Raw genomic sequence first — 19824 nt, 5'->3', positions numbered from 1 at the left:
ACAGCAAATAGACAAACAATAAAAGGCAGAGAGAACAAAAAAGAATTTGCGAACAAGAAACAGGAATTTGCACTGGGAAAATAAAAATAAAGTACTTATTTTTAAAAGAAGATGTATGTATACAGTTTTAGATGCATTTTCCAGATTTATTTATATACACGATACGACCTGAACGCCTCATTATAATCAATAAACCTTTGTTGCCTGGCAACCAAACTGTTTCGATAACGTTACACGTTCATTGTTAACTGGTTAGCTAGTAGGTAACCAAGTTAGCTAACCAACTGTTATCACCCATATTTATTCTCTGTGCGTATTTGCTCTTTTTATCGCGGGCGTTTCTCATTAACGACTAAAACGGGTGTCAAAGTCCATGTTTACGGAGCTAAGACTTTATAAAACTCAGGCGCGCTAGGCGGTTATAGCCTTCAAAATAAAAGCCTTTTCAAGCACACTGGCATTGTACCGTTTTGCGTAGTCACTACACTTCCGGTTTGCACTGGCTTTCTGACTGACTTGATGAAGTCCTGCTTCAAAAGCGGGGTTTTCACGCACGTGTATGCGCATGCACGCTCTTATTCACGCTCTCTTTCAAACACACGCTCCCCCACCCCACACACACACATACACTCCTTTCTCTTTTCAAATGCCTCTTGTGAAGCAGATTGACAGGCTAGAATGAAAATGAGGCGGACGCTCGGTCACGACTTCAGTGCGTACGCGTCCTTTTGAGAAGACCTCTAAACTTGGATCATATCACCATGGGAGCTATTTGGGCTGCAAGGGACTTTTGTTTGTTTTTCCTCTTGTTAAATAGTCGCCAAAGCGCAGCGCTTCCAGAGATTCGAGGTGGGACTGTAGTGAGTGTGGATAAGTGTGTTGCGTTTTCTGCCGTGGAGAGTGCTACTTTACGCACGCTTTTAGGAGCGCGCTCTTGTTGTTTCCCCAGGGGTGATTTTTACATTTTCGTTTAATTTCTCAACATGTAGGAATTGTTAAATTGTTGCTACGGGAATGTATGTCGTCCATGTACCCATAAGTTTGTAAAACAGTTTTTGTTTTGTATGTAACTTGTTCACTGTCAGGTTGGTTTTCACTGGATTTATCAAATCTGCTGTAGGGACGTGTATGTTTACATTGCTTGTCAGTTAACATTTTCTTGCTCGTCTTCTTTAGTATACTCTCACAAGACACGGCACACTCAATAGTGCGTAGGCTATATGGTAAATATCAAACACTATCTGACTTCTTAGACTAAATGGTTTTTGGTAATCGTGGTCGTTTGGATTTCAGCAGACCCATGCGCAGAGGGAAGTGATGGCTGTCACATTGATGCTATTTGTCAAACTACCCAAGGCTCGTACAAGTGCACGTGTAAAGCTGGCTTTAAAGGAGATGGAAAACACTGCGAAGGTAACGTGTCTCTGCTTTAGTGAGTTGTTCGAGTCACATTCATACCTGGGTAGCCTACTAAAACCATTTCAGCTTTAAACATTTAGATTTTGTTGGATAGCTTATATATCTGTACACTATATATAATTTGTGTAGTTATCTGTATTTACAACATGATTTTATCTATATTATTTGTGAATCACTATAGGTGTATACAATCTGATATCCGTACTATTTATTCCTCCTATATTTCTTTAAAACATACACATACATCTTCCTATTGCACTCAAGTACTTGCTCTTACAATTCAGAGACTGTTCAGTAGTTCGGTATTAATTTGTATTTTCTTTTTAGATACTGATGAATGTGACTTGGAGAACAATGGAGGCTGTGTACATGAGTGCAACAATATACCAGGCAATTATCGCTGCACTTGTTATGATGGATTCAATCTGGCACATGACGGACATAACTGTATAGGTAAGAGCAGTGTAAAACCACAAAGTAAATAGTGTTAAGTGGACGAGAGAGCCCTTGAATCATCAGCTCTGGTGGTGAAGAGTTCATGTCTGTGTGGGCTGTATGTGAAGTTTCTCACACCCGTTCAGACTTCTTTTCTTTAGCCCTCTTCAGTAAACTTTTAGACTGTAGCCTAAAGCAAACAGTTTTGGTTTTATTCCTGGAGTGACTTAAAAGATTTACAAATATTTATGTCTAAAATTTGATTTGAAAAATCATGATTTACATCTGCAGTGTTTGTAAACACTAGAGGAAACATCTTTATTTGATTTATATAAGTTAACCACTCATTTCTGAGGACTCTAGAGGATATAACAAATACGTTTCCGTGGTTTCGTAAACACTGCTAATCAATTCAATCGACCCACTGTCCTGTAGATGTGGATGAATGCAAGTTCAACAATGGTGGGTGCCAACACACTTGTGTCAACACCATGGGCAGTTATGAGTGCCGCTGCAAAGAGGGCTTCTTCCTGAGCGACAACCAGCACACATGCATCCAACGCTCTGTGGGTGAGTGTACATCATGCACACTTGTTCTGTAATGAGCAGTGAGGCCTGCTTCTATTAAGTACAATTCAGAATGACGCTCCCACACATCTAAAACAGTGCCTAGTTCATTTCTAAAAGAGCTTTTGACTTTGTGTTGTTTGTGTGTATATTTATGGAGGCTTGTATATGTTAATTATATCAAGCTGTGAAAACAGGCAGAGAATAATGTAGCAAATTCTCCAATAATCACATTCAAATCTAGGATTGACAGCACAATGAGGGGTGACAGGTTCAAGCAGGTTCCCCTCACTGAGCTTTTATTTGCTGCAGCAACATGCTGTGGGAAAAAGGCCCTCTGTGCCCCACAGAACAAAATAAGTTAATAACTGCAACACTCTCGTCTATGTGGTGTGTGTCAAAGATTAGTCCAAAGTCCCTTTGTTTTGTCTTTCCAAGCCCCTGGGTCTTGACAACCCTTTTATATCCTGTGGACCTGTCCACTCAGCTGTGACCCATAGTGCTTAGAGCTGTAATTGGGCCTGAAAAGTTAGGCCCGACAGAATTCGGCCCGAGCCCGGCCCGAGCCCGACAAGTACATTTTTGATTGACAGCCCGAACCCGTCGGGTGCCCGACAGTCGGGTCGGGTTCGGGCTAAGAATTACAGCTCTAATAGTGCTTCATCTTATCTCATTTTCAGCTCAAAGTATTACTATGTTGTAGCTTACTAGATCAGTTTGTGGAACCTTGTTTTCAGGAACTAACCTTTTGAACAACTTTTGTTCCACTTGTAGAATTTTTTTTCTGCTCTAGAAGTGCTAAAAATAGCACAGTGGTTGATGTTTTTGTATTGTGTAAGGTGTGAGAACAATCAGTGTCTTTGAGGATGCCGGTCTAATCCCTCAGTATGTGTGCCTTTATGTGTAGCTGGTCAGCGACTGTAGGAAAGCTTCACTGTGTACCTCTCTTACCTCTTTTTGTCCCAGAGGGCCTCAACTGTATGAATAAGGACCACGGCTGCGCTCACATCTGCAAAGAGACACCCAAAGGGGGTGTGGCCTGTGAGTGTCGTCCAGGATTCGAGCTGGCCAGGAACCAGAGAGGCTGTATCTGTACGTGCTCAACAGCATGAAGCTAACTTCACATTGCTCACTTACTCAGACACATACAAAAACCCACACAGTTGACTCCAGACATTGCATGGATAATGCATCTCATTGTTGCATCTTGTTGACCCTGCAGTAACTTGTAACCATGGCAATGGAGGCTGCCAGCATACCTGTGAGGACACAGAGAACGGTCCAATATGCAAGTGTCATGTCAGATACACCCTGCAACCTGACAAGAGGTCGTGTGTAGGTAAGCACTCACTTGTTAATTCTCACAGGGAACATTAAATTATATAAGACATAAGGCTGCTGTCAAGTTGCTGCATGCTGTGCACTAATATACATCCCTTACATTCTCAGTCATTTTCTTTCATCTTTAATATTCTCAGATTTATTTTTAACTCCCTCTTTAAAAACATATCTTAACCTCTGATGTTGTAGCCAAACTTTGTCTTTTATTCCAACTGACCTGCCAGTAGCTCAGTCATTATAAATTCATGCTATGCAGCCAAACCATGTTCAAACTCACACAACATTACTGCAAATTTTAAAAAGATCCAAAGGTTTCCAAAGATACAAATTATGTCAGACTGAATTTAGGGGAAATGTGTGTAAAATGATGTACAAGGCATCTAGAGTGTTTCAATTTGATGTAATAGTGCAGGCATAAAAATCCACAGTCTTGGGTGAGAAGGTAAGGATGCTCGTTCTTGACATCGAAAATAATAGTTTCTAAACTTAAGGTTTTCAAACCACTTTTTCCCCATATCTCACAGTCTTCCTCAGGTGATGGAGCCCTGAACAAGACTGTGAGATGTTGTTGAAAGCCCTGGAGAAAGTTATTAAGTGGATCTTGACCAAAGATTTCTTTATTAAGCTTGAAGCTAGATGTTGTTAACAACAATGTATAGCTTTAAGGAAGAAGATAAACAATCTGATAGTGTTCATTATGCAATCTTACGACAATTTTAACGACCTTAAAGCTACTAAGGGGACAGTAAAGGGAAAAAACTGGATGTTACAACTGGCTGTTTACTTAGTGTTCAGTGTGTCTTTCATATTTCTTGGCAGTCACAGTTTGATAAGAACATCAAAAGCCACAACCATCCGTCAGTGTTGGCAGGGCTCTTTTTATTTACATACGTATATACTTTTTAAAAAGAGTGGGGTGACAAAGGTATGATTCAGTTTTTGGCTGTTATTTCAGCTCAAGGTTTGCACATTCCAGGAACAGCTTACATTACATCTGACTTAGTCTTCAGTAATGCAGGGACTACCTTGATGAACGGTTGAGAAAATGGTAACTGGAAACATCCCTCTGTCAGTTCTCTTGTTAGGCAGTGTGTATTTTTGCACACAATGGTTATGAAGGATAAGAATCAGCTGTCAGATAGTGGCTATTATCTCTCTTTCCACCAACAGCAGTGTGTGTGAGGTCCAGGTGTATCACTGCGATGTTGTCTCCAGATTCACTTTACTGATCTGCTGTGTTATCGGACCCGCACTGAGCCACTACAAGCTGAATATCTCAAGTGTAAACATGTATATTTTTACTGAAGGGCAGCCAACACACACACATACCCACAGCTGGAGTCAGCAGAAAAGTTATTTAGCAAATGTAATACATTTATATGGCAAGTCTTACTTTGTTAATGACTGGTTTTGTGTGTCACAGAACGAGATGAAGCCACCACCGAGTCCTCAAACCATAACGCCACATCCTTTACTGAGGTGGACAAACGGGTCAAGCGAAGACTGTTAATGGGTAATAATTAGACTCCTACATTTAGAGGCGAGCAGTGAAAGTAGGCTGAGATGCCAGGAACCACTCTGGGGTGTCAAACAGGGCAGAGCAGTAATTTCTAGTAAGCCGATGCATTCCTCAGTCTTTTGAGCAAACTGTGAAATGACTACACACTCGCTCTCTCGCCCCCAGTGTCCCACCTAAAAAATATGCATTGGTGACAGTGTGGTACATTCCACGTTTTCCTTCGATCTGGGAAGGGCAGAGTGTGAATCTTTTCTTTTGTATGGTATTTTTCAGTTGTGTGATTCTGGGGCACTTGAGGCATGTAAAACATTGTGTTTTGTACATGGTACATGGCTAGCACATGAGCTCTGGGGGTCTCGTGCTGTGTTATAATGTGTCACAAATAGTACATGTTGTTAGGCTAAGTTTGAATGCCAGCATGTACCTAAACTGTGTAAGGTGCTACATAATTGTTCACTATACAAACCATGGATTAGACCCTCCATCAGCATTTATAAGGATTTTAAAATAATTTCCATTGCTTCAAGTGTTCGAAGTGGTTTAAGTAGTAAATGAAAATCTTTGGAAGAAACTGTATCTTTGTAATATTACATTGACGCTGTAGTGCACGTGTTTTGAGAGCACAGTATTCAGTAATCAAGGTTTTGTTTTATTAAGGATCTAGTATCTGACATTGAGGAATAATGTAGCATTTTTCACAGAGTAAGGTCATTCATATACATTCATGTTGTGGGCTGTAATTTCAGAGACCTGTGCGGTGAACAATGGCGGGTGTGACTGCACCTGTAAAGACACATCCACAGGTGTGCGCTGCAGCTGCCCCATTGGTTTCACACTGCAGCCCGATGGAAAGACGTGCAAAGGTCAGACTGCCAGTCCACAAAACAAAAAAAAAACCTCCATCTGAGAGGAGCATGAGACTCATGGTACTGGCATTCAGCTTGATGAATTTGCATAGGAAGTCTCGCTAAAGTGTTGTCAGAATATCACCTGTTTCCCACAGATATTGATGAGTGCGAGCTTCACAATGGTGGTTGCGATCACTTCTGCAGGAACACCATTGGTAGCTTTGAATGCAACTGCAGAAAAGGCTTCAAGTTGCTGACGGATGAACGTTCCTGTCAAGGTAATGACTCCTGATTCCTCCTACCGTCTGTTTTCCTCAAACTCTGGACATTGATTAAGAGTCTGGGGCAAAATTTAGCTGCACAAATGTTCTTGAAGACAGACTGGGACATCATAACCTAAGGACATGCTTGTGCCAGGCATTGATCCTACTGTATGTACATTCTCTATAAAGAGTTTTATACTGTATGTTTAAAAAAACAAGTGTCTCATTTTTGTCCAAGTAAATTAAAATGTATTTTCATACAATACCAGTCACAAATTTGGACACACTTTCCTTTTGAATTTAATGGGAAAGTAGATAAAATACCAGGATTTAAGACTGATCAGAATAATGGTTTATATTTAAAAAATACCATCCAAAAGCAAACCATTAGAATATACTTTGTTTCCCTCTGGAATTTGGCTCTTTTTAGTGTTATATTATGTTTTAAACACCTTGGTCTTTGGTAACGGGGCTACCCTTTTGCTTACCTTTGGATTTGCTTAACTTTAATAATGCTGACCTGATGCAACTACAGTGAAACACTGTAATTATTATCGGACCTGATGCAACTACAGTGAAACACTGAAACACACTATTATCAAAAATCAGCAGTATTTTACCTGTAGCAAACTACGCACATCACATTTCACTGAGTAGGAAAATTTAGGATCAAATGCACGTGTGTGTCTGTGGGTGGGAAATCCCTCCTGATGAAGATTGCAACCTAACGCCCTGCTATTATGCAATCTGTCTGATTTTGATTACAGATATAGATGAGTGTTTCTTTGAGAGGACATGTGATCACACATGTGTGAACTCCCCTGGTGGTTTTCAGTGTCTGTGCAACAAGGGCTACACCATGTATGGACTGGCCCACTGTGGAGGTGAGACTGAACTGGGTGGAGGGAGCTACACATAACAGCTTGAGCATAACACACAGGTGTTCAGTGTAGAGATGTGTTAGGCTAAAAAGCACATGTGATGTGAGTACCTGTTCATTGATGTGTTGGAAAAACAGACCCTCTATATATAATGATGATCTTTTTCCTCTTAGATATAAATGAATGCAGTGTGAACAATGGCGGTTGTGAGCATGGTTGTGAGAACACCATGGGTGGATTTGAATGCTTTTGCCATCCTGGCTATAGGCTACATTGGAACAAAAAGGACTGCATTGGTAAGCCCTTCCTATATGAGAGGCACATGTGTTGAATGCTGTCATCCTGGCTCTTTGGAACTTGTATAATAAGTGTATGACATCTCACATTTTGGACTAAAACTTGGGGGACAAAAACAGGAGATACTTTGAATTCTGTTCTCTTTTCTCTTTCTTTTACTCGGTATTCTTGTGCTTGAGTAAAAACATCTCAAATGTTACGATGCTGTTAGTGGCTGTCAGGATGTTGGACAATTCATTCCTCACCTGCATGTGCCTGTTCCTCATTACGTCAATCAAAAAATGTTCTTATTTACCTTGGAGTTTTGTTTTGGTTTCTGTCTAGAGGATGAGGGTTTGCCACCTGCAAAACCCCCCTCTAAACCTACCTTGAACTGTAGCAAACAGGAGGGAGGGGACCACTGCTTCCTGACATGCCAGTCCCAGGTTCACATCAGCAGTGGTGAGTTGGTTGAGACCCATCTTCTTTTGGAGTGCTTCCTTCTCATGACCCACAGCTGACCTGCAGATTTACTGTACATACACAACACAGGAGTCACTGTTAGTCTTGTTACACTCCTGCATATGTTCCTCCTCTTATTATTCAACAGACAGAACAAAGCGTCACTGGATTCTCATTGTTCTGCTCCCAGTTGCTGCACTTTGTCAGAGCTTTGACATTGTCACTGTCAATCTTACAGTATTTAAAAGAAGCAGAGATTTCAGTAAAATAGAAGTGTGGAAAAATCCAAATTTAGATATTTTCAAATGAAATTATTCCTAAGTTTCAACAGTCTTTAAAAATCTGTTTCAGATTTTTATGCAGGACAAATTGCATTAATATAATTACATGAAGAAGTGCTTTAACATATTTTTGCCAAGTCAGGGTTCAACAGTCTTAATCAATCCTACCCAAAGTTTCTAAGTTGCTGTTGTGGCAAACTAAACAGTGCCTTTGAGGTCATAATACAGATTCACATCTTGTCTGTTAAACATGTGAGGAGGTGACTGCTAGAGGACTGCAAAAAGCATTGTCTAATCCCCCGCTGTTAGCTGCTAGGACTAATTTTCTACTTGATAAAAGTTGGTCTATATTTAAATCAGGATCATTTTGGTGTTCTTTGATTAGTCTGAAACACTGCAGTGGATGAAAGGACTTCAAAATAGCTCTGACAAATTATAGCAAACAATGAGACTCCATGATGAATGATAAGAACAGCGTTTGAACCAGTTGGTGACTTGACCTGACAGTCAAGTCTGTCATTGCCTTTCTGCATGATAAAGTGGCATGATACATTACAGGTCAGGTATCACCTGATGCAGCTATGTTAAGGTAAAGCGACAACTAAACCATGCCAATGGAAACACAATTACTCAGTAAATTAAGCTGTTTTACATGTAAGTGTGTGAATAGTTGTCAACACCAGTCGGTAGCACTACTTTTCATGTTCTTACATGCTTCCTGTTTGCTCTCTTCCTTGGCTTTTGTGGTCCTAACTTTTGTCTGTGAGTCACAGCCTCTTGTGTGTTTTCAGGGGCAGAGGATTCTTACACGGTGACCTGTGGAATGCCTCTGCCTTGCTTGGCTGACGCACAAAAGAACAACAGTGGCTTGTACTGCTTAGGCAAGTACAAAACATCACAGATTTGCATCTATCTTTATGCTCTGCCACACAAAACAGTAACTCAGGAACAACTCGGGCTTTCCTTGTTTTTTGTTATGTATAAGTAAATCAAAATGACAAGATCTTCTGTTCCTCTGTCCTGCAGGCCCAGAAACAACCAGTGTTCCACGCATTAAGACCACAGCCACTTTTAAATCAGGCGCTGCAAGGTGCAATTTAAAACGAAGTCAGGAGAAACTCAAGGAGAGCTTAAACTCAGCGCACTCAGGTACAGAGGTTGCCACACAACAAGCCCAAGGGCAGAGACATCAAGCCGACGGTTGGCTGTCAGCCACCGTCTGGCTGTCGGTAAGCGTCTGTCGGGGCTCGTCCTCCCTGTGTGTCCTGCACCGTTGGCACTAGTCACTCCCTGTTGGTGGCTTTTGGCTGATTTGATATGTTGAATTGGCCTCGGTGGTTGGACCTTGTCGGTGAGAGAGAGAGTGACCACTCTGATTGGCTGTTGATCTTAGCAAATCAATGCACGAGAAGAGAATGGTTCGGGAAAACCCCTTCAGTTTGTTGCTGTAGTGTCCATGATTTCACACATTTAGTGTGGTTTCTCCTTGTTTTTTGCCTCCACAACTTCCTTTCTTCTTCCACAACCAAAAGACCAAGGGCAGAGAAAGGCAGTGTCATTTGTAACTTCTTATCAGACATAGTCGTGATTAGAAGCAGCTATAAACAGCAGCTGTTGAACGAGAGGTGTTTTGTTTATAGCTTATATTTCCACATTCTAGCTATTCTTCTTTCCCTTTCTGATTGGCGAATACAGATACCTCCTACTGCTGGTAGGGGGAGTTATTTCTGTCATGCAGGTGCAGAGTGTACGTGCTATGTTAGCCGTTGGCTGTACTCTGTGCACTGTGTTCAAGTGTCACTTTTTCAACTGACTGGGCCAGACAAAGCTGACGTGAGGTGAAGCAGAGGTCGGTCTTTGTCGCTGCTACTGTAGTTCTTTCACGTCGGCTTGGTGTGTCTCTGCTCTAACAGTACCTCCAAACACAAGGCAGATTACACATTGATAAGGATTAAAATTATGGCTCCTTTGTGTTACTAGTTAAAAAACATAAGTAAACCAAAAACCAAAGGTAAATGTAAAAAATAAATCTGTGGAGAGTCTTGAAGGTCTCTGCGTTGCCCTTTGTCTGGTAGTGACAGGGGAGGATGTAATTAGCCATAGCATGCCTTTCGGTTGGGTCTGACCTGGCCATCAATCAAACTGGTTTCCGAATGTAAGAGTGTTTTGCTTCTCTTGTTTTGCATGGTCTTTTGCATCCCTCACAGTTAATGAAAAGTTTTTCGAATAAAGGAAATCTGACTTCCTATTCTTTTTCACCTTCCAACTTTACACTCACATGACAAAAAATGATCAAATGAACTCTCTACAAGGATTGTTTTAAACATGCTCTTTACAAAATTATAGTTTTCTGTGAAGCTGTCTATAAATTTCTTTAACAATTCTACGATTTTATGTGTTGTATGTGTGTGTCTTCTGGCTGTGGTGTCGTCATGGGGGGGTTGCTGTCTCCCGTGTCCACAGATAGCAGGTTCTTCTTCACTGAAAATGTGCAGTTCAGCTATGTGAGCCTGCGCTGCACCTCCTCAGGGCAGCGATCACGCAGCCGCCATGGCAGGAAAGCTGGTGAGGAGGATGGCTCCTCGATCACAGCTGAGTTTGAGCTGGATGTAAACCTCGAGGAGGTAACAGGTTGGTCTCTCTGCACTTCCTCCCTGCCTGCCTGTGACCTTTGCTTCTTGTTCTCCACCTCTTTGTTTCGCCACCATCTCTATGTCACAGGACAAGCCAAACTATTAAAGTATCTCCTGTTTTAACTTGACTGCGGTGGTGGTGGGCTCTAGATTTGGGATTGAAGTGTTTTTGTTTTATTTCTCTCAAGTTATACATGGATGGTGACCAAGAATGTTCTTTCCCTGACTTGGAGTGTTTTCATGGGAATGCTTAGCTAAGCATGGGGTCATCCAGGCATGGATTTACTACAGGTTTGTGAGATGAAATTTTGCTCTGGAAACAGCTGTGGCATCAAGTGCTTCTCTCAGCAGAGAGCTGTGATATGAACTGTGTGCGCCGACGCTCAGAGAAGAAGCTCAGGAAGACCATCAGGACCCTTAGGAAGTCCATCAACCGGGACCAGTTCCACTTCCACTTTGCTGGGTCTGCCTACGAGCTATCTAAGGGTCTGGGCCAGCTAGCAGAGCTGGCGGGACACTGCGTGGCAGGACAGGTGCTGGTGGGCCGGAAGTGTGGTGAGTCTAGTTTTTGTATTTGCTTCATCGATCAGTTTACTTTCACTGCCCTATTCCGCCAGGCATCACTTCTACTGGAAACGTTGATGGAGCAGTGGCTGTGTCTAGCCCCTTCGCACACAGTAGACTAAATGAAATGGTCTATACCAGTGAAACAAGCTGGTTTAATGATTTGGCGCAGGTGTTGGCCATATGAGTGCCATATTTGGCTTGTAGATGTGCTGTAATGTGCTAGTTGGAGGGGAGAGCAGGTTTGCATGGTAGAACAGAGAGACTGTTGTTGGACGTTCAAGCTGTGAGATCTTCCAGCATCTCCCTGGGTTAGGAGTGTAACATGAGCGCTGGTGGCAGGTCTCCTGGTTGCTGTTGCCTCTCAATTGGGTTTTATATACAGCTTGTGATGGAGAAAATGTTAAATGTTGCACATTAAGTACAACCACATACTGTCAGTATTAGAGAGTCAAAGGCTGGCGTGTGTTTTCTCTGGCTGCTGGGACTCTGCGTCCCTACTGTTGGTCTTTGGTTCTTGTTACCATTGCTAACTCTGAGAGACGAGACAGTCCAAGTAACTTCAAAACAGTGCTGATTTATTCAAAGGATCACAGGTAAAACTAACATTACACGCTCAGGTATCTTGCACCTCCAAACTGCTCACAGGCAGATGTAAGATGAAAGACCCTGAACCCACCAGGCCTATACATTATAGCCCCTCGGTTGGGCTAGCCCCATACTACACAGAAACGTCAACCGAGACGTCTCTGTTACCAGCTTTGCAGCTGGTCATAGCAGTAGTCATAACATGAAGCAAATCAATGTGTGTTAGTTATCCTTGACCAGATGTACCCTGTAGAAACTCATAAGCATGACTAGCATTTAACAGTCTAACTAGACATCCTATCTCTACTAAACATTTCTAATACATAAAGTATCTATCCAATTTCTATCTGACTAAAAATACCTAACACTAGTTTTGGGCCTCACAGTGAGTTTATTTGCTGCTGCTTGCTTTCTTAATATCAGCGAGAGGAAACTGGTGCCTTTCTTCTGTTGAGATGTCTAAATATTTATTCTAACACTATGCACTTCGCGCAATATCCACAGGTCTACCACAAATGTTGATTATGTTTGAACCTGATATAGACCCAGATCTTTAGTCAACCTCTGCTGTCCCCATTTGGAACCACTGAAGTGATGGAAGTATTATCATTCTTTGAACTTTAGTTAGATACCAAAACTTGTTTGAAGCTATAATTATCTTATAATTTTTTTGAGGTAATGTTTGTTGAAAGAAAATCATCAGTTTTCGTTGCGTACATCTCCCTGTATCACCAAGTGTTTTTTTGTCCTCTACATTAACAGCAGTGATTTTTCAGCTGCTGAGCTGCACTGACATGATTTAAACCTAAACTGCTCCTGTTCACTGTTTCTATCTTTCAGTAACACAGATCTTAAGTGTCTTGATTCCTTAACTCCCCCACTATGCTTTCAGGTCAACATTAAGCAGTCTATTGGCTGTGGCAGGGGTGCAGACAAGCAATTTGGGAGAAGGAGGGCTGAAAGACATTCTTCTTAAACTCCAGCTCTTTAAAGGAGCTATATTTTTGCCCGCCTCCCCACCTCCCTCTCTGGCTTTAGCTCAGAGTGTAGTTCAGTCCTTTTCAGTTTGCCCACTCCATTGAAAAGCCCATTTGGGGTTTGTTCTCTCTGCCTTAGAGGGTCGACAACACAGCCTCCTGTGCGTTTGGAGAAAATATGCTTTCACCTTTGTGCACTCTTTAAAGCACTTCTCCCTCTGCCTCTGGTGTTTTGGGGTCACTGGGAACAGTTGTGTCATATTGCTCAAGACCAGACAAAACAAGACAAATTGTATGGATGGTTTAGTTTATTCATTATATAAATATTCTGTTGTTCAGGTGTTTAATTTTTACTCAACATTATCAGGATATGACTACATCAGAATATATATTTATATCAAGTAAAACAAGTGCCAGCAGCAGCTGTTAAGATTATGATGCTGTGGAACTGTGCGCCTCCATCTCTGTTTGACTGTTGCAACTGACTTGTTTACATGTTTGTTTTAAAACTAGAGATGTTTAGGAAGTGCTGTTGATTCAAGCTAGCAGTTTGAGTGCTGTCTCCCCCCTCCCCAGCTGGGGCCACTTTGCATGACCCCCAGCCACTAAACTGCTAAAGAGAATTGACTTCAGCCACACCATGGGAATCAATTAGCATCAGCTGTTTGGGCCTCCGCTTGATGGGCGCAAGCAGCGATTGGACCGAGCAGAATGGGGGGATTCAGAAACCTGACCCCTTTTATTGGGTTCAGTGCCTTACCGCTGTGATACCGTAGTGTTTTCCTATGTCATCAAGTAGGCAAAGACTGGGGAGTTGAATAGAGGTGAAAGGTCTTTTACACCTCTTTGGGGCCATCAATTCGAGGACTCTATAGAACTGTTCTTTGCATTTGAAAGGCTTCAAGGTTTTCTCTCTCTTTCACTCTCGCTCTCTCTCTTCTCTCACTGCTTCCCTCTGTCAAATAAAAGCTGTTAAGAGGACAATGCACTGACGGCTCCTCAAGGTCTTTCAGAATAAACAATAGGCTTCAAAAATGAACTGCTCTTGAGAGAATTACATTTTCTTTAGAGGAAAATCTAACAGTTTGCTGAGCTGTGTATAATGGAGCTATGCTAAAGCTTTTGCGATAGTGGTTCCTACTTACAGACAGCTTAACGGCTACAGCTGAGGCACATTTTTGCTAAAAGCTTTGGATTTAATTGATTTATTCTTGTGTGAGATCAGCTTCAGTTTTCAAGTCAAGTTCTTAAGACCATCAAACAGATGCAGTAATTCCCAAATTAATTATAGGCATCGCTCTGAATAGGAGGAACCAAAGAAAAACGATGGCTTGGTCCCTTTAATCAAGCCTGTACACTTTGGAGAGATAAGAGGGAAATACTTTCTTTGATTTGCTTTTGTGTTTGCTTGTAAAAGAGGTGAGAGTGATTATGGTGGCATTAAAAGTTCCTCCCTGATGTACAGCCGTGTTAGGATTAGGACAGGTTACATGTAGAGTTGGTGCGCTCTTGTCTCAGTGCTTTTGTATAGCTCCATTAGGTTGGTTTGCAAAAGTGTTTTAACAGCCTAATGGCTGGGGTTTTGTGGATGTGTGTCCCTGTGCATTTGTTTAAAGTGTGTGTGTGTGTGTGTGAGTATCTTGAATTGTATCTAAACTAAAGCTAAAGAGAGTAGAGCCCGATAGACACATGAGCAGGCCCGTTTAAGCTAATTGCAGATAAATTAGCACTGACCTTTGTAACAGATAAGAAGTAACAAGAAATTAAATTTATAGAAAGCCAAACATAGGCACTTGAGCTGTTTTATTACCTGTGACACTCTCATGTAGTTTGTCCACCAGAGAGCGCTGTGACTCCACTGTTGGCATCATCCATCCATCCATCCATCCATTATCTATACTGTTTATTCCTAAACAGGGTCGTGGGGGGCTGGACCCAATCCCAGTTGACACTGGGTGAGAGGCGGGGTCCACCCTGGACAGGTCACCAGTCTATCACAGGGCTGACATGTAGACAAACAACCACACAGCCTCACACTCACTCCTACGGGCAACTTAGAGTCACCAATCAACCTAAGTTGTCTTTGGACTGTGGGAGGAAGCCAGAGTACCAGGAGAGAACCCACGAGGGCACAGGGAGAACATGCAAACTCCACAGAGAAAGGCCCTGGGGCGGCCAGGGCTCAAATCTTCTTGCTGTGAGACATCAACACTAACCACTGCCTTACTGTGCCGCCGCCACTGTTGGCATCAGGGTGGAGTAAATTGGAGACATTGATGAAATAGGCTACGTTCACTTTACATGCTTTAATGCTCAATTTCCATTTTTTTGCGTTGATTGGTTCATATCCATGGTTTGTAAGGGACACGTGACCAGCTCCGGGTGTGAACACAGATGAGGTTGTAAACTAACACGCACATGGAGCTTTAAATGAAAAGTGAGCTGCATGCGTGCAAGAATAACAAGTATAATGTCATTTCTGTAGTTATCTCAAAACCTGCTCAGTTTGTTCAGAAGCTTCTCAGTAAATGTTCAACAAATGTGAAAGGCCGTCGTCTCTCCACCGACTCTCTCTTCTGTGTTTACATACTTTATCCAGTTTGTGAGGGGTTAACAGACAATATGTGAATGTACAGAGGAGTGAGACGTTAAAGAAGAGTATGAATTCTGATCTGACCTTTCTTACACTGTGCTAGCTTAGATAAATATTTGCCTTCTCTGTGACCGTCCTCTAGATTCTGTCTAGTTTGATTTTAATATTAATAAGCAACTTCAGTAAACACACTGAACATAACAATCACCATGACTCGTTGATATTTATGACTAGTTTTTTATTAAAAGTCATAGTCTCTGTAACTAGCCCTAAACTTTCAAAGAAGTTTGTTTATGGGTGCTTTATGATGCGTCATAATGTGTTCTCTTATGCTACTGTTTATGAGTTGTTAAAGGTTGCCTGAGCAGACATTAGATAAATAGTTAAAAATATTCAGAAGAAAGCAAAAACAGTGGATCAGCTCTGACAACTCTAACTGGTTGTAGTAGGTACAGTACATGGTGTTGTTTGATTACACTTGAGAAGCAGTTGAGTGGTTGTACTTATGTTTAAGACTGTTGTGGTTAGAACAGTTTGATTATGTGTAGACACAAGGCGTCCTGTTACATTTGTCTATTCATGTCTGCATTTTATGCCCCTGTTTCTTATGGTTTTTGCAGTTGAGCACTCTGACACCGGTCTGTCTGCTAAATTGGTATAAATTACAAGTTCACATGCAGCAGTCTGTTTTGGTTGTCTTAAGTGTTTGGTTTATGGTTTCTAAAGAAAACATTTAATTTCATCGTCCTTTAATAATTAAACTTTGTTTCAACTCGATTCCATATCACAATAGTCTTTATGAGAAAATTATATATTGTAGGTTTATAGCAACACATCTCACTTCAGTGCTGGGACAAAACTACCAGCTTTCAGAAACATGACAAACAACCACAAGCATGACTGTTCCTGGGACAAACATTGCCGGCCTAAGTTACAGTTTGCTGTGCGTACAGTCAGGGTTGCATTTGTTTTGTGTTGCTACAAATACATCATTAAAGTAATAACCTAAAATCTATCTTGATCCTTCCCTGTTTGTCTGTTAGTGAGCTGCAGTGTTGGGACTTACTATGACAGGGATCAGGGAAGGTGTGTGTTATGTCCGGCTGGGACGTATCAGGATGAGGAGGGACAAACATCTTGTGAGGTCTGTCCTGGACCTGAAGGAAGACCAGTCTCCAAGGTGGTCGGAGCTCGAAACATGTCCCAGTGTGGAGGTGAGACACTGTGTTCAATCAACTGAAGCAATTTTTTTTGTTGTAGCCTTATACAAAAAACTGAACTTGGAAACATGTTATAAAATTTTGAACAAATAAACAAAAAGCAGGAAAAGCACAGAGGGACACAAAATGCAGCTAACTGTTATATGACTATGAGCCACACAGGAAGTGAAGGTGTCTTGATAAGCATCTCCCACTGGCAGATGTTCTGCTCTATGTAAAGCCAAAGAAGCTCTGACTTAGATGTTGATCGTGTGTTTGAATTCAAAAGGCAAATTTAGCCTCTTTCGGTCCTGAATAAAAGCTGAAGGAGCCACTATGTTTAGGTCTCTTCCTGTGCTGTTATCACAGTCCCTTTTGGGCTGAATCCCAGATCCCATCTCTGACAGACTAAACAAGGAACACTATCAGGAGACTCCCTCTGGCATGTTTGTATTAGTCACTGTGTGAGAGATGGTGCACTTGGACATAGCATTCCATTGACATTTGCATAAGCTTTGCTATAGGCTCCTAATGGAAGAGGAGAGTATTTTCTCTCATATTGCACATGGAACATAGTAAAACAAATAACTACATCTAATTAATCCATGTGGTGCAGCTCTAACAGATTTGTAAGTGAGATGCTAATGTACAAAAAATGTTGCTACACCTAACAGTTCACACTCTGACTCGGCCCATTGCTTGTTTGTATTCAGGTCAGTGTTCACCAGGTCAGTACTCCCATAATGGCTTGATCCCCTGTCTGCCCTGCCCACTGGGAAGGTACCAGCCAGAGGTGGGCCGCACTTCCTGCTTCCCTTGTGGAGGAAACCTGGTCACCAAGCACAGTGGTGCTGTTACCTTTCAGGAGTGTGAGACCAAAGGTGTGAAAGTCACCTGTGTTATTGCGCCTGCAGGGTAAAAACCAGATAACTCCTGTTTAGTTTAGTTTCTCATGTTTTAACATAAGTGGAGGGATTAAATAATGCTTAGAAAGTTTATGAAAAAAATGTCAAACTTATTATATAAAGTGAAATGTTTAGAGTTGTTCATTTAAAAAACAAAAACACTCTATTTCACTGGACATTATGGGGTTGCTGAGGTTATGGAGCTGTTTGGGGTGTTGACAGGAGCTCTGCTGCCCCCTGCAGCTGCTGTATTATCTGTACATGTGCTCGAATCACTTAAAAACCTTTCAGGAATTGAGGGAAAAGGTCTTGGTCTTAGTTTAATGATGTATTTTTATGCATAATCAAAAACATAAGATGGCAGGATTTTCTGAACCCACCAAGTAGCTTTCAAATGATCTAAAATTATTAAAACACCCATTTTAACCCAGTAGTAAATTCTGGGAACATTATATCACCTGACATCCTTGTATCACTGTCCTTGGCTCCTACAGTCCAGTGCTCGCCAGGACATTACTACAACACCAGCACACACCGCTGCATCCGATGTCCGATGGGCACATATCAAGGAGAGTTTGGTCAGAACTACTGTGTCGCCTGCCCCGGAAATACCACAACTGACTTTGATGGCTCCACTAATATCATGCAGTGCAAAAGTATGTATGTCTGTGCAAAGTAATGCCTCTGCAACATGTACACACAGCAGCAATCTGGGATTCACCTCCAGATAATTCACTCTGCTGCACCAAGAATAAATGCTTACATTATTTGGTGCATATGTGTCACTTTATAGACCGACAATGTGGAGGAGAGCTGGGAGATTTTACTGGCTACATTGAGTCTCCCAACTACCCAGGCAACTATCCAGCCAATATTGAATGTACTTGGATCATCAACCCACCGCCCAAACGCAGGATCCTAATTGTGGTCCCAGAGATTTACCTGCCTATTGAGGATGAGTGTGGAGACCTGGGAGATTTTACTGGCTAAATTGAGTCTCCCCACTACCCAGGCAACTATCCAGCCAATATTGAATGTACTTGGATCATCAACCCACCGCCCAAACGCAGGATCCTAATTGTGGTCCCAGAGATTTACCTGCCTATTGAGGATGAGTGTGGAGACTACTTAGTAATGAGAAAAAGCTGTGAGTATTAACTGTGTGTGTGTTTGTGAGGGAAGTCTATACCACAAAGGGGTTATCCTTTTTTAAGTGAACATAATGTGTGTGTGCAAAGCAGCATGAATGTACACTTAACAAAAGCATAAACACACCATGGTAAACAGTGACATAATATAGATTTGGGCAGCATAAATTACCCAGTATTTGTTATACAAGTACTGTTGTTTACTTATTTTGAGTTGGGAGTCTGCTCAGGTTGTGATCAGTACTCAGTAATGGAGACATGTGTGACATGTAACATGTTGTGTGGCCTGCACGTTCCCCTGATATGTCCCTCAAAGAACACCTCTGGGATGATCTCAATCATTATACGTTCATTTTAGACATTGTCCTTTGTGCTCATGTCCTTACTTCATAGCTCTCTCCAACTCTGTGACAACCTACGAGACTTGTCAGACATACGAACGCCCAATTGCTTTCACCTCCCGCTCCAAGAGGCTTTGGATACAGTTTGGGTCCAATGAGGGAAACAGCGGAAAAGGCTTCCAGGTCCCATATGTGACATATGATGGTAAGTAGAAATACCATGCTACTGTATGTTTGTTACACAGATTTCATTTGATTTGTCACACTAAGGAACTGTTTATGTACTTTCTTTGTTTCAGAGGACTACCAAGAACTGATAGAAGACATAGTCAGAGATGGAAGATTATACGCTTCAGAGAATCACCAGGAAATTCTCAAGGTATTTAAATTTTATACCTGTTGTAAACAAGTGGCTATCAGAGTGTACTTGTCTTTGCGTTCTGTATTCTGACATTTTGCTAGAATTACCCTTTTTTTTGTATTGTACCCATTAGTCTGCATTTATATTAAATAGACTGCACTGGAGGAAGTACAACAATTATTATATGTATATTTTCACCCATTTTAAAACAATAGTAATAGTA

The 19824-nt window shown here is 41.6% G+C and overlaps 1 protein-coding gene across 1 annotated transcript in view; it reads left to right on the top strand.

The window, feature by feature from the left end:
* Positions 1-273: 273 nt before the first annotated feature.
* scube2 (signal peptide, CUB domain, EGF-like 2) overlaps positions 274-19824 on the top strand; it is a 21546-nt gene continuing 1995 nt past the window's right edge. The window contains exons 1-23 of the mRNA XM_020608669.1: positions 274-849; positions 1297-1413; positions 1747-1872; positions 2290-2424; positions 3388-3513; positions 3644-3760; positions 5186-5275; positions 6028-6144; positions 6285-6407; positions 7160-7276; positions 7447-7569; positions 7895-8011; positions 9084-9173; positions 9319-9441; positions 10756-10923; positions 11274-11480; positions 16691-16861; positions 17560-17727; positions 18246-18407; positions 18545-18607; positions 18764-18898; positions 19293-19445; positions 19540-19619. Coding sequence (XP_020464325.1) covers positions 762-849; positions 1297-1413; positions 1747-1872; positions 2290-2424; positions 3388-3513; positions 3644-3760; positions 5186-5275; positions 6028-6144; positions 6285-6407; positions 7160-7276; positions 7447-7569; positions 7895-8011; positions 9084-9173; positions 9319-9441; positions 10756-10923; positions 11274-11480; positions 16691-16861; positions 17560-17727; positions 18246-18407; positions 18545-18607; positions 18764-18898; positions 19293-19445; positions 19540-19619 — 2916 coding nt within the window. The 5' untranslated portion in view covers positions 274-761. The remainder of the gene's footprint in view (positions 850-1296; positions 1414-1746; positions 1873-2289; positions 2425-3387; positions 3514-3643; positions 3761-5185; positions 5276-6027; positions 6145-6284; positions 6408-7159; positions 7277-7446; positions 7570-7894; positions 8012-9083; positions 9174-9318; positions 9442-10755; positions 10924-11273; positions 11481-16690; positions 16862-17559; positions 17728-18245; positions 18408-18544; positions 18608-18763; positions 18899-19292; positions 19446-19539; positions 19620-19824) is intronic.

This window comes from Monopterus albus, unplaced genomic scaffold (assembly GCF_001952655.1).
Source record: "Monopterus albus unplaced genomic scaffold, M_albus_1.0 scaffold4.1, whole genome shotgun sequence".
NCBI classification, from domain to species: Eukaryota; Metazoa; Chordata; class Actinopteri; order Synbranchiformes; family Synbranchidae; genus Monopterus; species Monopterus albus.
The sequence above is the reverse complement of the archived record's forward strand: the minus strand, read 5'-3'. Positions and strand labels throughout refer to the sequence as shown.